Raw genomic sequence first — 22,686 nt, forward strand, 5'->3', positions numbered from 1 at the left:
ATTCTTAGGGAGTTGGAAATGAGACAGGCAATCTATGCCCCTGTCTTTGAAAACCCTGATTGGGCCACATTCACTGCAGAAATGAAAACCAAGATACTCCAGTTTGTCCCCGGCACCTGCTAGGGGACACTAATATCCATGCTGAACCCAGTTGAGGGACAAGTCATTTGTGATGTTGGGCAATCTTTTGCTGATCTGGGGGAAACTGGCAAATCCCAGAAACTGGTATGGGCTGTGGGAAAGGGAAAGACCCGAGACAGAGAGAGCTCAGAACACCAAAAGGCTATCCCAATCAGCTGTACAGAGTGTGATAAAAGGGGTGCCTGGGTGGCTCAGTTGGTTGAGAGTCTGACTCTTGATATTGGCTCAGGTCATGATCTCATGGTTCATGGGATAGAGTCCTGCATCAGACTCTGCTCTGTTAGAGCAGATTCTCTCTCTCCTCTCTCTCTCTTTGCCCCCCTCCCCGCCACTCATGTGCATGCATGTGCTCTCTCTCTCTCTCTCAAAATAAATAAACGTTAAAAAAAAAAGTGTGATAAAAGTAACCAAGAAAAAATATGGTTTGCTCTCCTTGTTGCCAAGACCCCACCTAGAGAGAGAAACCAGCAACCCAATGTTATGTTGGTTTGACCTATGGAAAATCTTAAAATCTGAACAACAGTTCAGGCCTGCCCTACCTGGTCCTACGATCCCTGATGCCCTACCTGTTCCAACAGAGGCTCCAGGGATACAATCCTATTCAGAGTGGGTGCCTCCCATGCCCCACATATAAAATACAAGCCAAGACTGCCTCTAGGTGAGAACCATTAGAGGCGATCAGAGGTCTCATGTTGGATTCACTATTTACTAGTCCCCCAGAAATAAACAAAAGATGACAGTTCGGGCTGATACTGAAGCCAAAGGTACTCTCATACATGGTAACCCTTAGAAGTTTTGTGGCCCCCTCAGTGTCATCAATGGTTAGGGAGTGCAAATAATTATGGTCAAAACGGTCCAGGAGAACCGGTGTCTCTTCAATACCAAAGAATATATTGGGCTTATCCCACAAGGTCAAACTCTACAAACCTACATCAGTGAATTCCACCTCTGGGCTAGAGTAATCAAACCAGTACTAAGCAGAAATGCCAGCTGGAAACTAATAAGTCTACTACCCCTGAGAAAAATGGTAATCGTCAAACAGTATAGATTACCTAGGAGCATAAGGAAATAGGAGAAACTCTAAAAGCTGCACCAAATGGGTATTACATGCTTTGCCCATAGTGCTTTCAGCAGCCCAGTATGACCAATAAAAAAGCCAAAGGCCCATGGCAGATGACCGTGACCTACCAAGAAATGAATGAGACAATGTCACCCATGCATGTGGCTGTGCCCAACATTGCCACTGCTTTAGATACTTTGGCCATGGTCCTAGGAGTGTGCCATGCTGTACTGGACTTAGCAAATGCTTTTTTCCATATATCCCTTGCTACAGAGTCACAAGATCAACTTGCCTTCACATGAGAAGAGGCAACAATGGATCTTCCAAGTACTTCTCCAAGGCTACCTGCAGAGCCCTCCAATATGCCATGGGATGGCAACATGAGACTTGTCCCTGTTCTCTTTCCCCACAACAGTAAAATGGGTCCATTACATTGATGTTATAATGTTAACATGTGAAGATTCACCTCCGCTGCAGGACCCTCTGCAGATTTGTTGGAACATCTGCAAGGGAAAAGATGAATTCACAAAACATTCAAGGTGCAGATAATGCCATAAAGTTTTGAGGAATTATTTGGTCAGGAAATGTTGTTCCAGAAGCTTTGATTACTAACATACAAGCCTATCCAACCCCTAAGAAGATAAAAGAAACGCAAGCCTTTGTAGGGATTTGGGAGTTTTGGAGGACTTCTATTCCCTACCTGACACAGTGCTTCTATCCCTTTAAAAAAAAGGGGGGTGGGAGGGGGAGAAGCCAAGATGGAGGAACAGCATGGAAGGTTTTTTTTGCATCTCTCCTCCTCGAAATACAACCAGATTAACACTAAACAATCCTGCACACCTAGAAAACTGATTTGAGGATTAACGCAACAATTTGCACAATCTGAACCACAGAACTAAGCAGGTATGCGGCGCAGACAGGTGAACTAGGGGAGAGAAAAGTTGCAGAGGGCAGGGAACTGTTTTTGCTTGCGAAGAGAGTACAGAGATTGGGGGGGGGGGGAGTTCGGGAAAAGCACCCTCCCAAAGCAGCTGGAGAGAAATTGGGAAAGTGGAAACAGCCGCAGGGACTGAACTAAAAAGGGAGAAAGGAGAAAGGAGAGGGTTTAAATTCCATTAAGACTCTATAAACAGGGAAAGCGCAGAGTCTGCCACTCCGCAGCTCGATACCTGGCTCTGGTGCTCTGGTGGGAAGGGCGAATCCCCAGGAGCAGAGTGGGGTCCGGGAGGTTCTCGGCCACACGGGAAAAAGCGGTTCCACTGCTGGAAGGACATCTGGTAGAGGCTCTGTGGCCACCCGGTGCCAGCAGACCCCAGAGTACAACCACATTCGCTGGTGTTGGAACAAGGTCGTTGGGGGTGAAGGCTGGTGCCAGATGTGTGTTGTGATTTGCCATAATCCCTGAAACGCTGCTGCTATACGATCGCGTGAACTTTTTATGGGGTGTGCTAGCGCCCAGTGACAGTCTCTGGGCATCGGCAGCAGCACAGTCCTGCGAATGTTCCTGGGTGCGGCCGGCAGCCAGCCATTGCTCAGTGAGACCCTCTCCCACAGGATCTGAGTGGGTCAAAGCCACAGTCCCTCAGAAGTGACGGGTCGGGAAACACAGCCGCATCGGAGATAAAACTCAGGAAGGAGGTGCCTGCCACCTGGCCGCCTGCCGCCTGCGACAGCTTGGTCGCAGACAGTGTAGTAGCCGGGAGTGGACAGAAGCTGGAGACAAAGGACAAGTGCGCGATTGCTGGTCAGGGAGAGCACAGAGTTCCAATACTAGAGACTGGGCACCTGGGTGACGCCATTTTTAACCCTCCCGCACATGCGCATACACACCTACGAGCACCATAACAATCCACCCCAGTAGGTTAGCAGTGCCATCTAGTGGAGAATGGAGCCATTACACTAAGCCCTGCCCAACTGGGCCAACCTTGCTCTTCAGGAATACCACAAATCCCTCCGCCTGCTTAGTTTTGAACTATAAAGTGCTTCATAGTTTGACTTCTAGGGGAAATCAATGTAATTTCACTGGACAGTGACATGCAGAAGGTTGAACCTGGACCACTTTCTTACACCATACACAAAATAAAGTGGATAAAAGACCTAAACATAAGACAGGAAGCCATCAAAATCCTAGAGGAGAAAATAAGCAACAACCTCTTTGACCTTGGCTGCAGCAGCTTCTTACTTGACATGTCTCCAGAGGCAAGGGAAACAAAAGCAAAAAATGAACTATTGGGACCTCATTAAGGTAAAAACTTCTGAAGAGCAAAGGAAACAACCAACAAAACTAAAAGGCAACCGACAGAAGGGGAGAAGATATTTGCAAACAACATATCAAATAAAGGGTTAGTATCCAAAATCTATAAAGAACTTATCAAACTCAACAGCCAAAAAAAAAAAAAAAACAAATAATGCAGTGAAGAAATGGGCAAAAGACATAAATAGACAGTTTTCAAAAGAAGACATCCAGATGACTAACAGACACATGAAAAGATGCTCAACATCACTCATCATTGGGGAAATACAAATCAAACCCACAATGAGATACCACCTCACACATGTCAGAATGGCTAAAATGAACAACTCAAGAAACAACAGATGTTGGCAAGGATGTGGAGAAAGGGCAATACTTTTGCATTGTTGGTGGGAATGCGAACTGGTGCAGCCACTCTGGAAAACAGTTTGGAAGTTCCTCAAAAAATTAAAAATAGAACTACCTTATGATCCAGAATTGAACTACTAGGTATTTATCCAAGGGATACGGGTATGCTGTTTCGAAGGGGCACATGCACCCCAATGTTTATAGCAGCACTATCAACAATAGCCAAAGTGTGGAAAGAGCCCAAATGCCCATCGATGGATGAATGGATAAAGAAAATGCAGTGTATATATATATATATATATATATATATATATATATAATGGAGGATCGTTCGGCAATCAAAAAGAATGAAATCTTGCCATTTGCAACTATGTGTATGGAACTAGAGGGTATTATGCTAAGCTAAATTAGTCAGAGAAAGACAAAATCATATGACTTCACTCCTATGAGGACTTTAAGACACAGAACAGATGAACATAAGGGAAGGGAAGCAAAAATATATAAAAACGGGGGGGGGGGGACAAAACATAAGAGACTCTTAAATATGAGGAACAAACAGAGGGTTACTGGAGGGGGTGTGGGAGGGGGATAGGCTAAATGGGGAAGGGGCATTAAGGAATCTACTCCTGAAATCATTGTTGCACTATATGCTAACTAACTTGGATGGAAATTTAAAAATAAATAAATAATTTTAAGAAATAAAACAAAATAAGGGGGGGTGGGTAACAGGTGGGCAGAGCAGCAAGCCACCTTTGAGAAGGCAAAAATACTAGTGAAACACATTAAAGCTCTGGACATCCCTCAAGCAGGGCTATCATTTGAATCAGATGTATCTAGAATGTATGGGTTGGGCACTATAGAAGAGACAACAGAAAGAGAAAATACCTCTAGGATATTGGTCTTGGTTCTGGAAAGAGGCAAAAACCTGATATACCTCCGTAAAGCAACAGTTCCTAGCAATGTACACAGTACTCCTCCAGGCAGACTGTCTCGTGAAGAAAAAGCATAGCATGTTAAGAGCTTCCCTTTCTATCAAGGGATGGATAGAGAACATGTTCCATTGACCCACTTCTGCCATGGGCCAGACTCCCACTTTGACTAAGTGCCTACGGCATATGCCTACAGACAACAAAGGGGTACCCTGCCCACCAGCCCACTGTCTGTAGAAATGTGGGTGCTACTAGACCCTATAGAACATATAGATCCTCCAAATGCCCCCACCCCTATTCCTGTGGCAACCCCTGCAGAGGGAATGAGGAAAAATCCTGCTGATGCCTGATAGATCTCCCACATGGACTGCAATGGCTATTCAGCCCAACACTGACATCATCTGGATGGAAACAGAAATGAACCACAGCAGCTAGTGGGCTGAACTCAGCTATTTAGCTGGGGATCACTGACTGATGAACCCTGGCCGTTAACCCTTCACACCAAAGAGATTAACCCTGTGGCTTAGACAATGAAAAGCAAAGGTGTAGATGATCATAGATAAGTCCTTATGAGGTCAAGAAAGTTTACCTGCAAGAGCCTGAGGTAGTCCTCACTGTCTTCCACGTCCCAGTTCATAGGGCAATCAGGAAACCGATGCCCTAGCTTGGGTAAAAGCCCTAGCAACTAACTCTTCAGTAGATACAACACAGTGGGCAAATAGAAAGAGAGGCCACCATAACACCCAGATTGAATGGAATATTACCAAGGATGCCAGATTGCCCTTAAAATACAGTGGCTTGGTTAATGCAGTAATAAATCCTGTATGTCCTCAACAACACTCAAGGCACCTGCCAAAGGAGTCTGGGACCATCCATCGGAGTCCCCAGATGGTGAAGGATTGGCAAACTGGTTATGTTTGCCCCCTCTGTCTGAGTGAGGATTCTAAATATGCCTTGGTTCATGTGGACACTATGTCTGGCCTCATCCAAGTTTGCCTCTATGGCTGTGAAAACCAGGTGTCCACCAACAGGGGATTATGGAAGCTGAGCACCATGTGCGGATGCCCTCAATGATCAGGGATCACGTTTCAAAGGTCATGATATCTAAGAGTGGACAAAAGATAATGACATTAAGTAGAAGCCCCACCTCCCCTGTAACCTGCAAGCCACAGGACTGATCAGAAAAAAAGAGACATTAAAGCAGCAGAATAAATTACTAACAACTAAAACCACCTGGCCAAGCAGACTAAGGTACTATCCCAGGCTTCAATACATTTCATTTTTTGTAATGTTTTTTATTTAGTTTTGAGAGAGAGAGAGAATGAGCAGGGGAGGGGCAGAGAGAGAAGGAGACACAGAATCTGTAACAGGCTCCAGACTCTGAACTGTCAGGGCCCAAAGCAGCGAGATCATGACCTGAGCCAAAGTCAGATGCTTAAAGGCTTTAATACATTTAAATGATCAATCAGTAGGGCCTATTGCCCAATATGCCAAACTAGAAACCCCTGCCAAGGCATCCAGTACCGTAAAGGTACAAAAGTTGAGGGAGACAGCCATTGCCCTGAGTCCCACCGGGGATCAATGTGCTACGATGCTGAGAACATCAAGCTCCATCGGGCCTGGCGAAGGCATTGTGTACTGGGATTCTCAATAAGACATCCCAGGGAACTACTCAGTCTCTAATGGGATTCTATTATCCTGCTGCGAGCCAGACCTGTTGAAACACACTATACCTGGAACAGAACATGCACCACTGAAGGAGGGGAGAAGGTGAGGGTCCTGATCTGGCATATCCCACCCCCAGTCCTGCCTGCTGCCTTCCCCAGCCAACATGCATGGCATGCACAACCAGGTCAAATTTCTAAAGGTACAGCTACATTGACATCTAATGATCAGGTTCCAAGTGTAATTCTTACAGAAGGGGGAGACTTTCCCATACGAGTTCCTATTAAATAACTGTCTTGTCAGCCTTAGACATCTGCTGCCCCTATGGTGCCCAGTCATGACACAGACTCCTAATATAAATACCTCTCCACAGTGGGCCCACTTGTATGCCCAACAAAAGATTTAAGCTGACCTTGGGTATATGAGCAGATGCCCCTTTCTAGCTCATCAGGATTATCACCACTCTGGGGAGTGGATTAAAAAGTTCTCAAGGCTCCTGGGTGGCTCAGTCAGTTAAGCGTCCAACTTCCGCTCAGGTCATGATCTTACCATTCGTGAGTTCGAGCCCCGCGTCGGGCTCGGTGCAGACAGCTCAGAGCCTGGAGCCTGCTTCGGATTCTGTGTCTCCCTCTCTCTCTGCCCCTTCCCTTGCTCACTCTCTCTCTTTCTCTCTGTCTCAAAAATAAACATTTTTTAAAAAGTCCTAAAGCAGTATATTAAAAAAGAACAAGCTAGGACTGGCATTCTTAATTCATCTGATATTACACAATACTACTCTAGAAAACTGGTCTCTGGCACACACTATCAGTAACACTGGACACAGGTATTCTTTTTCTGTCAATCAAACTACACAGGCAGCCCATCAAACTGATGACCAAAAGGGTCCTAAAAAATAATACCATCTGAGCCACGGGTGACTATGCACAGACCTGGGATGTATTCACATGGTTCACCCTGGGTGATGGACATTTGAGCACTGGATTGCCAGGCACCCCTATGTTGGGAACAGAAAAATCACTGTGAACACAACCAACCCAGCTGTACCAGAAATGTGGGATGGAAGTCACTGGAACTATGCAGTCATTCTGTCACACTAAAGGATAGCAGCTAGTTTGACAGTGACAGGTCACAACACCCACTTATTGGGAAGCCCTGAATGGAACCCGGTGGTTATGTAGCACAGACATTTGGCCGTGGCTCCCACCTGGGCGATTGGGCCACTGCACCCTGGCTTTTCCCTGGGCACAAAGGAGAATCCGCCCCATAGTAATAGCAACTGCCAACCTCCTCCTCCTCAAGGCCAGATGAGCATGTTATGTTTTCCACTGGTATGCTCATCTGGCCACCATTTTCCTTCCATTGGCCTGGAAGCCACTGTGGCACACAAAGAAGCACTTACTAAGTCCACCTAGCAAGCCTTAAATGATAGCCAATAAGGAAAAAGCCTACCCTTACTGAACACTAAAATATCTCTAATGAGAAAAGCTGGGGGCATCTGGGCGGTTCATTCGGCTAAGCATCCAGCTCTCGATCTCTACTCAGGTCTCGATCTCACAGTTCCTGGGATCAAGCCCCATTTTGGGCTCTGTGCTGACAGTGTGGAACCTGCTTGGGATTCTCTCTCTCAATCTCTCTCTCTCTCTCTCTCTCTCAAAATAAATAAACTTGAAAAAGAAAAAGAAACAAGTTGTCCTCCAGGATCACCTGAACATTATCACTGCCTCTCAAGGAGGCATCTATGCCATTATCTAAACAGAAGGCTTGTGTTTATACCTGATAAATCTGCTCATTACCATCTTTATTAAATCACATAAAGAAACAAGTAAATATCCTGAGTTATCTGACCTCCAACCTAGAGGACTTAATAAATCAATGATTCAGATCACTGGGCTCTTAATTTTGAAAATTACTTATTTTGGAAATCGTGATTTTAATCTGCTTTTTCTTGCATGTGCCTAAACTGTTGCTGTGGCATCTGCCTCCAGTGCGGCCAGATAGTCACCAAACAAGCCACCTCTATGCCAGTAAAACCTTGCTGACTGCTCAGGGAACATTGCAAAAGAGCAGTACATATAGAATTATAAGAGCCAGTCATAAGAGGGGAAACACTGGAGAAGGTCATCGAGAGGATACGGATGCCATTTGACCCATGAGCTGGACCCAGGCAATTGAGGCTCTTCCCTGCCCTCCCTGTCGGTGAAATATGCATTCTGCCTGCCTTCCTGCCCTAAAAGCTGCCTCAAGGACACAGACTTGAGATAGTAATGTGCTGTTGAGACCATCTGGGTATAATGACTGGATGTGCCATCTGGTAGACATGACTGAACCCAGTTAGGGCGTCTATATAAACTTTTAAGGTTCTGACAGGTGGGTGTAAAGATCTGCTCACTTTGCAGCTGACTAAGCCAACCGTCATAAAAGCAAGTTCCCTTGCTTATTAAAACTGCCACCTACCAATCTGGAGGGGTCTGTCTCTTTTTCAGTCTGCCCTTGCCCCCCCCCCCCCCACACACACACAGGGACCAATTTCAGATTTCACCCAGGAAACTGTAACCCAAGGTTACAAATCAACAAGTTGCAAGAAGAGGTTGTTGCCAGGAGAAGCCACAGGCCACTGGGCGCTGCAGGTGGTCATGCACTGCAGGAGGTGGACACGGGGGCGGGGGGGGGGGGGGGGGGGGGAGCTGTGTGCAGTGAAGGAATCTGGGTGCAGGAAGTGCTGCTCAGGCTGCAGAAGCCAGACCTGAAACCCACGCAAGCACCGGTGCAACAACAGGTTGCCAAGGGAGACTTGAGAGCTTGCCAAGCAAGCACTAGAGAACCAGAAGCAAAACCTCTTTCCTCCTACGGTGTCTCTCTGGCACCCTCTGCTGACAAAGTTTAGCATTGTGCCAGCTGGCAAAGGAAACATTTAAAGGACCCAGATCCATTTCACAGTCTAGGCAGTGAAGGGAAACCTTGGTGCTGAGACCAGCTCAGCTGGTCTTCAGGGAGAGAATAAAGCTAAACAAAAAGCCATTACAAATCTGTAAGGAAAAGACCTACAATTCTAGAAAGGAAAAAAAAAATACAGAGGCGCACAGAGAAAAGCAGAAAGCAAAAAGCGAGAGACAGACAAGAGGTCTGATGACCTTGGCTGTTCTTCCCATAGCCCTGTTACATCCCTGTCCTTTGATGGTAGGAGACTGCTCTGTCTCTTTCTAATGAACGCCTCCTTTTTTGTCAGGTTACACTTGCTTGGGCTGGCTTCCAGCCCTGCGACAAAGTCCTCCTAGTCAATAAGAAGTCACTGAATTAATTTTATCATTTCCAAGTCCTTGGAAGAGGTTACAGTTGTTTGTACCTGTTGTAATTTTGTCCCATCGGGTTTGGGGAAGCACTCTTCCTTGGCCAAAAATTTCTGTAATTAAAAAAAGTTGAAATCCTTTCCCATTCTATTCACTGCTGCACTCTGAGTGGTACAGCTGGATTTCATCTGGGCCTCATTGTCCATTTTCCCTGGACTTTCCCTCAGATTCTTTATACTGTTAAATTCTTGTAAAACCTGCCAATTGATATTTTAGAGCAAGACTATAAAGACTTCCTTGTTAGTCTTTACTTTTTTTTAGGTGGGGGGGAGGGGCAGGGAGAGAGGGAGAGAGAGAATCCCAAGCAGGCTCCACGCTGTCAGCACAGAGCCTGATGCAGGGCTCGACCCCACAAACTATGAGATCATGACCTGAGTGGAAAACGAGAGTCAGACGCTTAACCGACTGCGCCACCCAGACACCTCTAATTTTTTTTAAGTACTGTCATGCAGGGGATAAGTAAGATCCATCTGAAGCAATAATTCGGACAAGATTTCTGCCATCTTTCTCAGAAAGCGTCTGCACAATGCCGTAACACATTCTCACTTTTTCCTGCCTAATCATTTGTATGACGCTTTGATGTGGGGCCATTTATGCTGCAGCTTGTTTTATTGGTTCTTATACATGGGCTGCTTCGCGTTAGTCTTCCACTTGACTGAGTCAGCTTGTCAGCCCCATTCTTCCCCCAGTGTAGTTACCAGGTTATTTTGCCTTTAACCTCCTCGGTGGTAGGGAACATTCCACCCATGGGTGTTTTCTTCAGCTCCTTCAACAGCTCTGTTTTGTTCCCAGGTTGCTGGTAGGTGGTTTCCATTCTCTCGTGTCACATCTCTCATCTGATCATTTGTTTGGGTTTGGAGAAAGGTACTCTAGCTGTGTTTCAATGTGTGATTTTAACTGAACTTTCAATTTTCTCAGCATCTGATTTTTCTTTTCACCAAATTCCTTCTGTCTCAGGCACAATGCTCATCTCTTCTCCCGGTGTTTCTCATTACAGGACACTCTTGTCGTTCACATGGTCATAATCCATTTCCATCTTAAAGTACTCCTTACAAGCTTCATGGTTCATTTATGTCCCTCTATTCTGTTCTGGCTGAGGATCCCTTTTCATTGTCCGAGCAAGATCCTGTGTCTTGTTGGGACAGACCTTCCTTCCACATTTGTGAGAATGATAATGATAATCCCCTTAGTTGCAGGACAGGCATCACTCAACCCCCTCACACACACCCTCACTGTTCCCTGCCTCTTTCTCACTGGGCCTGAGACCACTGTAATAGGAGAGAGATGTATACAGAGACTATAGACTGGATCAGTGGTTCCCCAAGTGAAAGACTACATCAGAATTCTCCTGTGCTTGTTAAAAGTGCAGATTCCTGGGTCCTGCCCAACCCAGTTAGTCTAATCTCTGGAATGGAGTTTACAATCTGCATCTTAACAATCTCTCCAGGTGATTTTTCTGTACCCTTAAAGTTGAACAGATATGAGCAGTATCCTGTTCTGAGAGTGGAAGGGGCTGGTCTGAAGTTAGGGATGACTTTCCACCAAGTTACTCCAGACCCGGATGCTTCCAGCAGGTGTTATCTGTGCCTGCAGAAATAAAGATCAAAAGTCCCCTTCCAAGGACCCCTGCCCTCAGGCATCATAACCATGTTTCAGAGTTCATCTCTGGAACTTAACCCTGGTTCCCATAAATAGTGTCCACTGTTGGGGAACAAGAATTCCTGTCCTCTTCAAAGGTCTTTCTAGCTGGACTAAGAATCAAACCGACATGAGACACATTAACAGGACAAAATCAAATTTAATACCACACATGACGGGAATCCACACACGCATGGAAACCCCAAAGATGATCAGGCAAAATGAGGTATATGTCTCATCCTGAACTAAGGATAAGGGGTTGGCGTCTGGGACTTCAGAGGGGAGGAATGAACGATCTTCACAAGTGTGATAAGAAGAGGAGCTGATGTTTGGTAATTAGATGTTTGCCCTGCTGTAGAGATGGGTCACTCAGATAAAAGTGCCAATAACCCTTATTCTGGGAAAGACCCCCAATTTAGAAGCTTCTATGTAGTTAAGGGAGGGACAAAAGTTTCTCTTGAGCCCGTAGGGTCTTGATTGCCTTGAGCTCAGAATAATCTTCATGCCAATGCAGCCCATCTTGGGGCAGCCTGCCCTCAGCCCCTCCTCCACCATGGGAATACAGGTACAACATTGAAAGTTTGAGGGCAGATGTTTGAGTGGGCCATAGCCATGGCCTACCAAGTTCACATTTCAAATTCAAAGACCCACTGGAGTCACTGGAGCCAGCCAAGGGACCCCACCAGCCTTGCAAAAAGGCACCATGTCATCAGAACTAGCAATGAAACCAACATCCCACCTCATTCCCTACGAAATATAAGAGGACTGGCTCCATGAAGGAGGGAGAGCATTTGACTTGTCCATCTGTATCCCTCCAACACTGAGGGGCCTCCAACCACAGCCCCCAATGGTCATGGTAAGGCGATTGTCAACATTGCCAAGACCACCTGTCACTGTCTGGGTCTGGAGAAAGGAGAAGGTGGACACAGAGTGAAGAGGTACAGCGTTATAGTGGATATGACCCCGAGCAGCAGACACTGCTACCTGCTGGCATAGGGATAAGGGAACATCTCGAGAACTGAGCAGACACCAAGTTGGTAGTGGGGCTTGAAGCTCTTATATCATTAACTGAAGGCTGCAAGATAGATGTCTTGGAGCAGGCGCTGAAGAAGGGCAGAAATGGATCCAGCCTCTGCCCCGTTTCCCATGGCAGGGCACTTGTGACAAAACAGCAGCATTTGCAAGCCTCCTGAGCAAAGGAACCAATGGAAGGTTGGTAGTAGAGAGGCAGAGAAAACCAAGAGAGGGGGTTCACCCTCCCTCTCCACTAATGTGGGCCTACCCACAAATGAGGGGTAAACTGTAGCCAAGCAAAATAGGGACACGTGCATACGGCAGGTCTCCACCTACAGAGGCGTAACTGACTGATGGCTCCAAAAGTGCAACATTCTGAAATCTCTCTCTGTTCCATGGCTCACACTAAGGCCAGGTTTCCGACAGGCCACTGCCACCTGTGACTGGGTACAACAAGGATAGCAATTTGGGGCTCATTCTTATGATAGGTGGGACTCCCCTGGTGGGCGACCTTGGCCAGAGGGCTCTCAGTGGCCTTACTGAACTTCTCTTAGGACTGGACTGACGCCAAAGATGCCTCCACCCCACCTCGCTCCCTCCCATCCCTCCTCCCCTCGGGTCAGACCACACTGAAGTCTGATGGCTCTTCCAGTCTTCTCCAGTGCTCTGTGTTTCCTCTCACAGGGCTTTCCCCTGATACATTGCTTCTTCCCGTCCTGGTGTCTGCTTTGCCGAGTGCCCATGCTAACACCATGAGTTAGCTCTTCCAGGAGCAGTCCCAAAATAAGAGGTCTCTTCCCCACCCCAGCACTGGTGTCAAAGAGCAGAGGCAGGGGCATGCATGTGGTACAGATAAGCCACCTGTCAAAGAAGAACTGCACCAGAGTTCAACAGGCAAGGATGGCTTTATCCAAGACTATTGCAATAGGGGAGAGAGATTGAACTCCCCTTCAAACAGGGACATGTGGGGATTTCTAGCCAATGGGCAGGGGGAAAGAATTGGATGGAAAATTACTAAGAAGAACTTTGTTAGGTAGCAAGGATCAGGCGACAGCAACATGATTGGATATCAAGAGCGGGGTGGGGGGGGTGGTTCTCAATAAACCAATTTAACAGGATTCTTTGCTAAAACTGAGCTGGGCAGGCCTAGAACAGGCCAAGGATGGCATCTCATTGAAAACAGGGCTCAGAGGAGCCACACTCTGAGCCAACACCCCTGGCCCACCCAGCCAGTCTATTCTGGAGGGCTGGCATGGGAGGGGGCTTTGGAGTGAATGTGAGTCAAAGTTTCAAACAAACAGGACTGAGTCTGAACCGAAATGAAACAGTTTGCATAACTGATAGCTGCTGCAGAGTTACAGAACCGGACTGTGATGGTTACCGGAGCCAGCTCTTTGCCCCGAAGAAGAAAGAAGGGCTGGTCAGAGCACAGCTGGTGGCACCACTGGACACCACAGGCACTCAAAAAGGGAGATTGAGGGGCGCCTGGGCGGCCCAGGCGGTTAAGCATCTGACTCTTGATTTCAGCTCAGGTCATGATCTCACAGTTTATGAGTTCAATTCCTGCATGGGGCTCTGAGCTGACAGCACAGAGCCTGCTTAGAAGTCTGTCTCTCCCTCTCTCTGCTCCTCACCCTCTCTCTTAAAATAAATAAATTAAAAAAGAAAGAGAGAGATGGGGCGCCTGGGTGGCACAGTCGGTTAAGCGTCCGACTTCAGCCAGGTCACGATCTCGCGGTCCATGAGTTCGAGCCCCGCATCAGGCTCTGGGCTGATGGCTCAGAGCCTGGAGCCTGTTTCCGATTCTGTGTCTCCCTCTCTCTCTGCCCCTCCCCCGTTCATGCTCTGTCTCTCTCTGTCCCAAAAATAAATAAAAACGTTGAAAAAAAATAAAAAAAAAGAAAGAGAGAGAGAGAGAGATTGAAGGAAAACCTGAGTGTGGCCTGAGCAGGCTCCTCAGGAAAGCCTTTCCCCATGCAGCAGGAAGAATAACGGCCCCCAAGATGTTCAGGGGCTGCTATGAGCTGCCGGACACTGAGGTGGGGAGAACAGGTTTCTGGAGTCCTAAGAATGAGCCTTCACCTGGAGGTGTGCCCCATCTAGTGGAGGGAACACGTAAACACAGAACCCAGATGAAAGGTGAGCTTGCAGGGCCCTAGGAGGACCCTAGGTTTGGAGGGACGGTAACTGGCCCACCTGAATGTTGTGCCCCCTACAGCACTTTTCCACACAGGCACAAGATGTTCAACCTCCACAAAGGCTCTGGGGAATCAGGGATCCCCCAACTTCCAGGAAGAAGGCTTGAACCCAGGTAGCAGCCAAATCCTGCGGTGGAGACGGCAATGGGGTGTCTGTGTGAAAGATGTCTTCACCTGCAGCCATAGGGTCTCCACAGAAGCTAAACTCTGAGACCCAGGGCTCGGATGAGGCACCACACGGCAAGGGCGTGACAACAGCAGCCCGGGAAGCGGCAGATGCGGATTCCAGGACAGCAGATGCGGACTCCAAGCTGGGCAGGGACACCAGAGAGCTGGAACATGCTCTCCCGGGTGCATCCCTGTGCGTCTAGAACCCCACAGTCCAAAACTTGCCTTCAGGTTGACGTCAGCACATCCATTAAATCTGCATCAAATTTAGATTCCAAACTGAAATTTGATTCTGATTCTGTAAGTGAAATGGGGATAATAATAATATGCCTGCCTGAACGGGTTGCCTGGATGTCTAAATGAGATCATACAGTCCATTCTGCTGCTGACACTTGTTTTGCAAATGGAAATTTGGTCCAATGCAATTGATAGATATATCATGGGGAAAATTCGAGTGTAACACAAACTTCAGATTTGATTACACAACTAACTCATCCATGAGAAATACTAGGTGAACCGAGAAAACCACGCCCAGCTGAATCAAGCTGCATGGGAACGCACAAATCACTCAGCACCCACCTCACAGCTGCCAGCTACCCTGGCGAACCATGTGTTGGGAGCCACACCCAGACACATCTGGTGTTCCCACTGTCGGCCCGACTGCAGAAAACTCTCTCTCCGCCTCCACAATAACCCACACGCGGCGGTCCTTCCAGTGCCTGACTCCACAATCAAACTACTTCAGGTCTGTTTCAAAGTAAAAAGCTGTATTTATTGTAGTATTGATTTCTTAATCATTTAACATATGTAGAACTTTGCTACCATTTTCATCAACCTCCTTTTTATGTATCACTGACAAAGTGTTTGAGTGTTGGGTCCCTAGCCCCATTTTCCATAAGCCTTGTGCTTGCAATAGTTTTTGCTTAGCCTTGTGATTTTTATTTTTTTAATGTTTATTTTTGAAGAGACGGAGCACAAGCTGGGAAGGAGCAGAGAGAGGGAGACAGAATCTGAAGCAGGCTCCAGGCCCAACACAGGGCTCAAACCCGTGAACTGCGAGATCACAACCTGGGCCAAAGTCGGACACTTAATCAACCTGAGCCACCCAGGTGCCCCAGCACTGTGATTTTTAGGAACTAGCAGTCATGTTATAGGACTGAGTGCACACGCAAAACACTCAGCTCACGGTAAGCCTCCAGTGAGTCATCTACTGCTATTATAATAACAATTATTATTGAACCTCGTGCTTGAATAACACTTGCCATTTTTTTCAAGGTTCTTTCCCCATTATGAATTGACTTCATCCTCATGCTTTGCTTGTGGATTATTTTTCTGATTATACACAAAAGAAAATGCAAACGCAGAGAAGTCACTTGCCCAAGATCACACAACCAAGGCCCAGCAGATAAAAGGCCTGATCCCTGCCTTCAAATTTCTTAAGATACAAAAGATACAGATATTACTTCTAAACCTATATCCAAACACTGAGAGCAAAACGTACATAAGAGCATGGCCCTTTGGGAGTCAAAAGGTGGAGAGGAGAGAGGGCATTTAATCATAAAAGAATCCTTGAAGAGGTAAATTGGAACTGTAGAAAAATAGTGAGCAGAAGGAAGAAAACTGCAGAATGGAGACAAATCAGTGGATAGCAGGGGTCTCAAACTCAGATGCCTACAGGGGCCGAGCAAACAACAGGGATGAATGGAACGTTCCAGGTGTAAACAATAGAGAATGGTGGGGACTGCAGGGCCTCAGGTCTCACCAAAGGGGTAGCCACTAAGGAGTGCTGACCAATTTTGTGGCACTCCTAGGAAGATCCAACAACTGGTTTTTATGAGAAGCAGAAAATTTACATTTTATATGAAATTTCTAGGTTGGGTTTTTTGTTTTTTCATTTTAATTGTGGTCTAAACATCAACTGTTTTCTAAACATTGGCAACGAATTCAAGTATTTTAAAAACACGTTTCAGGCCAAACTAATACATCTACAGGCCAGATGTGCCCCGCGGGCTGCCAGTATTCAAGCTCTGATGAATGACGATGCTCAGGGCTCGGGGCCCCAACCAAAGAAGTCTGAACAATGATGGACACAAAATATGTTATTTATTGTCAATTTCTGCAAAGACACATTTAAGCAACAAAATATACATTTGTCAACCTTTTTTAGAATTTGTTTTATACATTAACAAATACAATGTGCTACCATAGCAATAAATTAAATGTACATTATTTACATTACATAGGCAGTCGGGGTCTACGAATCACCTCCTCAAGAAGAGGAAAGAAAGAAAAGTCATCATCACATGGATCATCATTTCCAAGCTACACTTCTGAGGTTCTATTACACAAAGGAATCTCTTCACACTAGAACACCAGCAATCCCCGGGCTGGAGCGTAGAAGGGGAACGCCCATGACAGGGGAGAGTTGGCATACATGCTAAGGAGTGGGAAGGAGGAACTGACCGTTCCAAGTGGAAATATCACAAAATCAAAGATGATGGCATTTAAATTCCAGTCTTTCAGACAAACACCCTCTCTCCAGGGCTGGTAAGGCACAGGACAGAGCCACTGCCCCAACAGCCTCTCACTAGGCAGGGCTCCACTGTCCTTGGCCCTAGTGCGGGTGGTCTCCTTCCTCCCAAAGGGGCAGATGGGCCAGCTGAAAGGAAGAAGATGTGGGGTTGGGGTGGGCAAGGGGCTAGTGGTAAAAACAGATATCAGGGCTTATAGAATGCTCCTTCACAGCCTTGGCAAACTCCACTGACCCACCCTCACTTTTGAGAAAGGGAGCCAGAGATCTGGGGAGAAGCCGTGGGGTCCCAAGCATGGCTGTACGGCTGGGCCCCTGCCAGCCACCTACTTGACCCCTGACTCTCCCCCACGACGACCTGTCTCTGTTGACTCAGAATCAAACGAAGAAGGTAGTGTTTGCATTGGCACTTTAAACAGCCAGGGTAAGAAGTGACGGTGGCTCTCATCCCACCTTGTCACACGAGCCTACATTTTTATTAACCACCTTTGTTCAAGGGTCGGGGAGAATAGGAGAGTTTTCTTCTACCATTTTCCTTAAGTTAAGGGGGGGGAACTGAGTGTTAGTTAACTCCATCTCTGCCCTGGCCCCCACCCCTACAGGGCAGTTGAAGAATGGACGTTACCCGGAAAAGTCCACTGAAAATCTCTTGCCCTCCAGGTTTTCTCTGCTCAAGTTGCATCCAAAACCCCAGGGCCCTCACTGAAAAACTGAGAGACTATCCCTCCTGATGAAAAGAACAGAGACTGAGGCCCCACCCTGACTGCTGACAGCTCCCAACCAATGCCCAGGCATCAGCAAGGCTCCTCCAAAACTCAGGGCCCCGGCAAATGCAGCCGCTTGTTGACGGGACCATGTAGGTGGAGCAGACGAAAGGGCCCTGGGTCGTGGGTTCTAATCCCAGCTTTGCCACTCGCTGGTTGTGTGATCTCCACCGAGTTACTTCCCCACGGGGGCTGAGGTTTCTCGGCTGGATGATGATCTGGATGGATTAGATGTCAAAAGGGACCCAGAAGGCTGGGACACGGAGATGATGCCAACGAGGCTGAACCACAGAATGTTTTTTAGTCATCTTTCACTCATTCATCATTTTCCATTCATTAGAAACTCTAGCTAAGATCTTCTCTCTCAAGCTCTTTCTGTCTCTGCTTTTAAGCATCAACTGAGCGGAGGCAAATGGATACCCTACAAAGCCTGACAAATATCATTTCTCCCGTGAGTCAGGCAGTTCCCAGAAGCAGAGAGGTGTCCAGGAAACACCTCTCCTGTGTCCAGATCACAAGCAGAGCACCTCGAATACCAGCACGAGCACCGTCAGAATTAGTCTGGTCACAGGGACCAATGAGACTTGAGCAAATCTTTGAGCCCCAAGACTGGGCGCAGCAACGAAAGGAAGTTTTGGGCCAAGCAGATGCAGGAGAATATGGGGGAAGGAGCCTCCAGGAACCCGCGCTGCCTGCCCCACGGTCTACAGGGGTGAGGTTAAGACTGCCCATCCCCTCCGCTCCTCCTCCCCCTCAGCTCTAGGACCTCAGCGGGGCTGGTCATGTATACTCTAGAAGCCACAGGATGGGCTTTCTAGAGAAGGTAAGACAGGACCCAGAGGAAGGACATTTTGGATCCAGTCCAACGTACCCCTAGTAACATAAGAAGGCAGAGAACCACTTCTCAGGCCTGCTTCGTAGGGAGCACGCCTAGGCCTCTGCTTCCCTGGACACGCCCCACCTTCCTGGCCACTGGCTCAGAGGCAGGGACAAAGCCCTCCCAGGCAGTGGGGGCTGCGGGAGCAGCAGCCAGAGCAGTGGAGGAAGGCGGGTATGAGGTTCCCAAGTAGGACAGGGTGGGGACAACCTGGAAACTCCAAAGGACCCCCAGACCACAACACAACACAGCATAACCACCAAGCAGCTGTAAATACCAGCTATCCAGAGAAGCAAACCAGAACCTGGAATTGTTTTTTTTTTTAAATGCAGCTTGACCTTCCAAGATCCTTCAGAAACTCAGCCAACAAAATGCTGCCGGAATCCGCAGACCTCGTGCCAGCAGCGGGTGCCGCTACAGTGACTTTTAATAAAAGCCACACAGACATTTGTTGACCTTCTCACTAGAAGAAATTTTACCGGACTAGTACTTTAAGTAAACACGTTTCCCAGAGTGTGAGGGGAGAGGCCCGCCCAGCTTGCAAACAGGACCCGACAACGTCCACATGAGTGAGAGACGAAGGGTCAAGGTTGTGCTCTGATGGCAAAAGCAACAGGGGAATTGTGGCATCGTTCAAAAACAAGTAGAACATTGACTTGGGGCTGCTTTGACTTGGGAACAGGCCCAGATCCCACCGCAAAGAAAACATCTGGTAGAAATCCTTGTCATCCGCTCATTGAAGTAGGAAGCCAGCCTGAGTCGCCCTGGCTGTCCTGTGTCCCAACGTGCACTTGAAGCCGTAGCACCTCCGAGGCTCTGCTCCTCAGACTCCGTGTTTTACTTGTTTTACTTCACACCCGCCTTAACCCCCAGCAGGGCCAGTGAGCGGAAACGACCTTTCGCACCGCAGACAGGGAAGGGCAAGAAGCACGAATATGGGGCCGCTCCTGAGAGTGGGCTGGCTCCGCCCGAGAGGGCAGGGGGCAGGCAGCGTCTGAAGTGCACCTCCCGGGGGGCCCAGGTGGCACAAGTCTCACCAACGGGACCACTGCCTGCAGAGTCGTGACTGAAGAAGAAGATTGGGGGACCAAGCGCCAACATGGCCAGAGGGCACAGCAGCTGGGAAGAGCCCCCAAGGTAGCCCTGGGCCCCCCGCAGATGCCAGAAGGACAAGCTGCAGAAGGACGTCGCCCCTTCCTCACACCTACGTTCTGTGCCCACACCCGGGCCTGGCCAAGCCTAACAGCTCGTGCCCCATGTCGCCTCCCTGGCTCTGCCCCAGGCGGTGGGCTGAAGTAACTCTTCCACGAGCCTCCGCAGCCAGCAGAGACCCAGCCCAGCCCGCGGCCCCATGGTTCCCCGCAGCCGAGGCCCCAGAGCGCGACTTGCCAGCTTGCTCTCCCCGAATTCCTTCCCGCTCCGGGCTGCCTGCCCCTTCTTGGGGAAAACACCTGCCCCGAGCGGAGACGTAGGCACGGGGCTTCTCCCACAGCAACGGCCACCGGGCTGCCGCTGAGGAAGAGCACGGCGCCACCTCACACACGCCCAGCTCAGTCTCGGTCAGCTGACAGCAGCAGGGACAGAGGCGGCGCCGGGCCTGATGCCAGCAAGTGGGCACGGAAGAAGTTTCTAGCACAGAAGCACACGGTTGTGGGGGCAACACAGCTGGTTTCCATCAGGACACCTTGGAGGGCTGCTACACATCTCTGTTCCCGGGAAAGTGGTCCCTCCGCCACGACTACGTGTATTCACCGCACCTGTCACATCCAGTGCTGCCCGTCTCCGGGTGCGGCTTCCCACCGGTGGCCTCCGCCCCCCACCTCACCACCCTCTCTGCCTCTCCTGTCTGTGACCAAGTCCCTAGGCCCCACATTCCCTCCCTTGCCCGACTCTTTCCTCTACGGACAAAACAAGATGACGAAGGACCCAGACACACATCACATGGGGCAGTCAGGCGCAGGGGGAGCCCGGAGGAACGACGCCTTGTCCGGAGAAGGGGAAGTGCTTGCAGGGTGCCTCGGCAAGGGGACAGGCAGGACGGTGGCCAGATCGGGACACTGGGACAGATAACTGGTCTGGTGGGCAGGTGGCCAGTGGGGCAGCAGGACTGTGACGGTCAGAGTAGTGGATGGCACCCCCAAACTGCTGGAACGGGAGCCTTCTCCAAGGCAGAATCGGGGCTTCCCTGGAGGAGAGAAGGAGGGAGATGGTGACCAAACGGTGGGTAAGGAAGAGGAGAGCGTGCGCCCAAGGCTATAGCCCACCGATGTGCTTGTGACAGGATGGGCCAAACACAAGAGGACCGGAGGTTACGCAGCCTGAAAAGTTGGGCATAAACACGGACTTGATGAACGGAGGCATCAGCTGTACACGAAGGGGGGGTAAAGGTGAGCCTCAGAATTCCCACGGTCCCTTCTGCCTTTTCATAGATCAGGTTTATATAAAGTGAGAGGAGCTGTGCCCCCACCCCGCCTTGGTTCCAGCTGTGACTCACACCCCCTGTCCCCGGGAGCCCCAAGGCAGGAAGAGGAATGGGCATTCAAATGGGTCTCCAGTAACTTTACCAGCAGGAGGTCAGGCCTCAGTGTTGTCAAACTGGACCCATGCCCCGCTCTGCTGAAAACCACACAGCTGGAACGGAAGTCCTCCCCGGGGTCATCTAGTACAGTGTTTAGGGGGCTAGGGCACCTCTGAACATGATGGGGGGACACATTTCAGCCCAGAGCCCTGGCCAAAGACACAAGGAGGGAAAGGCTGCCAAGAACAGGGAGGCAAGGGGGGCAAATTGCGGAATCCCCCGTCCAGGGCAGGGAGGCCCGCTCTGGGCTACGGGGCCCCCTGCCTGCTGGAACCAGGCTCCTCCCAGGGCAGGGAGACCAACTGGGTAAGCCTGGCCCAATCCTATCAGGAAACTCTCCCCAGCCACACCGGAGGCCACCTGCAATCCACCGGCCCTCTCCAGCTGTCAGGATCTCTTTGGCCATTCTCAGGTTATCAGGCCACTAGTTCCCTGGTCTTAGAGTGGACACACTTTGCCACGTGGCCAAAGCAGGACAAACACTCGACCCACCTTTGACAAGCGAAGGAATCCTCTTTCACATTAGTGACCCTGTTTCAAGAGAAACCCATGTAAGAGTTTTAAATAACTAGACAACATAATCTCCAGCTTCTGTGCACCCAGCTTTCAACTCCCTGGTGAGCTCAGGAAGGGGCATGAGGCCCCAGGAGCCAGCATTTCCCAGCTCACACCTGGTGTGTGTCCAAGGGTGTGACTCTAACACAGGAGGTGTGGCAGAGGTGGCTGGCACCCCCCCCCAGGCTGATGCCTGCACCATGCGGGGACCGCAGCGTCACCCCTAGACCTGACCAGAGTTTTCCTCCTCCACCCCCTGTGATGTGTGAGGCACCCCCTTCCCCAGACCCCCAGAAAGGACAGCTGAGTTTTGGAGGAGGTTGGAATGCGGGATGCGGGAGGCTCCGCCCACTACCCTCAACCCCCTGGATTCTTACCGCACTAGAGCTGGCATGGCTGAGCTTATCAAAGCGGAATTTCAGGTTTGACCTCGGGGAGTTTCTGCTTTTGGTATCTAGGAAAAACAGAAGCGTCCGTGAAAAGACCGTGAGGCTGTAGAGGTCACTGGGGCTATGTGTCTGGGGCGGGGGGGGGGGGGGGGGGGGGGGGTGCCGCCCGGGGGGGTGGGGGTGGGGGGAGGAGCAGGGCCTCCTCCCTCCCCCGAGCGAGCACTCCGGCTGACT

At 49.2% G+C, this 22,686-nt stretch overlaps 1 protein-coding gene and 1 long non-coding RNA gene across 9 annotated transcripts in view; one reads left to right on the plus strand and one right to left on the minus strand.

The window, feature by feature from the left end:
• The first annotated feature begins 1,948 nt into the window (after positions 1 to 1,948).
• On the plus strand, positions 1,949 to 16,922 carry LOC147574131 (uncharacterized). Its single transcript, XR_015243926.1, has 3 exons — positions 1,949 to 2,104; positions 15,727 to 15,946; positions 16,035 to 16,922. It is a non-coding gene; the product is annotated as an uncharacterized LOC147574131 (long non-coding RNA).
• RAP1GAP2 (RAP1 GTPase activating protein 2) overlaps positions 16,844 to 22,686 on the minus strand; it is a 227,885-nt gene continuing 222,042 nt past the window's right edge. For all 8 annotated transcript variants that reach the window (XR_015243925.1, XM_086686312.1, XM_086686316.1 and 5 more), the window contains 3 exons: positions 22,441 to 22,517; positions 22,001 to 22,039; positions 16,844 to 21,115 (listed from right to left, as the gene is read on the minus strand). Coding sequence is in view for 7 of the 8 variants with exons in the window: in XM_086686312.1 (XP_086542438.1) it covers positions 22,031 to 22,039; positions 22,441 to 22,517 (86 nt within the window). In the remaining variant the exon portion in view is untranslated. The remainder of the gene's footprint in view (positions 21,116 to 22,000; positions 22,040 to 22,440; positions 22,518 to 22,686) is intronic.

The sequence above is a fragment of the Puma concolor genome, chromosome E1 (assembly GCF_028749965.1).
Source record: "Puma concolor isolate L17-30 chromosome E1, mPumCon1.1.hap2, whole genome shotgun sequence".
Lineage (NCBI taxonomy): Eukaryota > Metazoa > Chordata > Mammalia > Carnivora > Felidae > Puma > Puma concolor.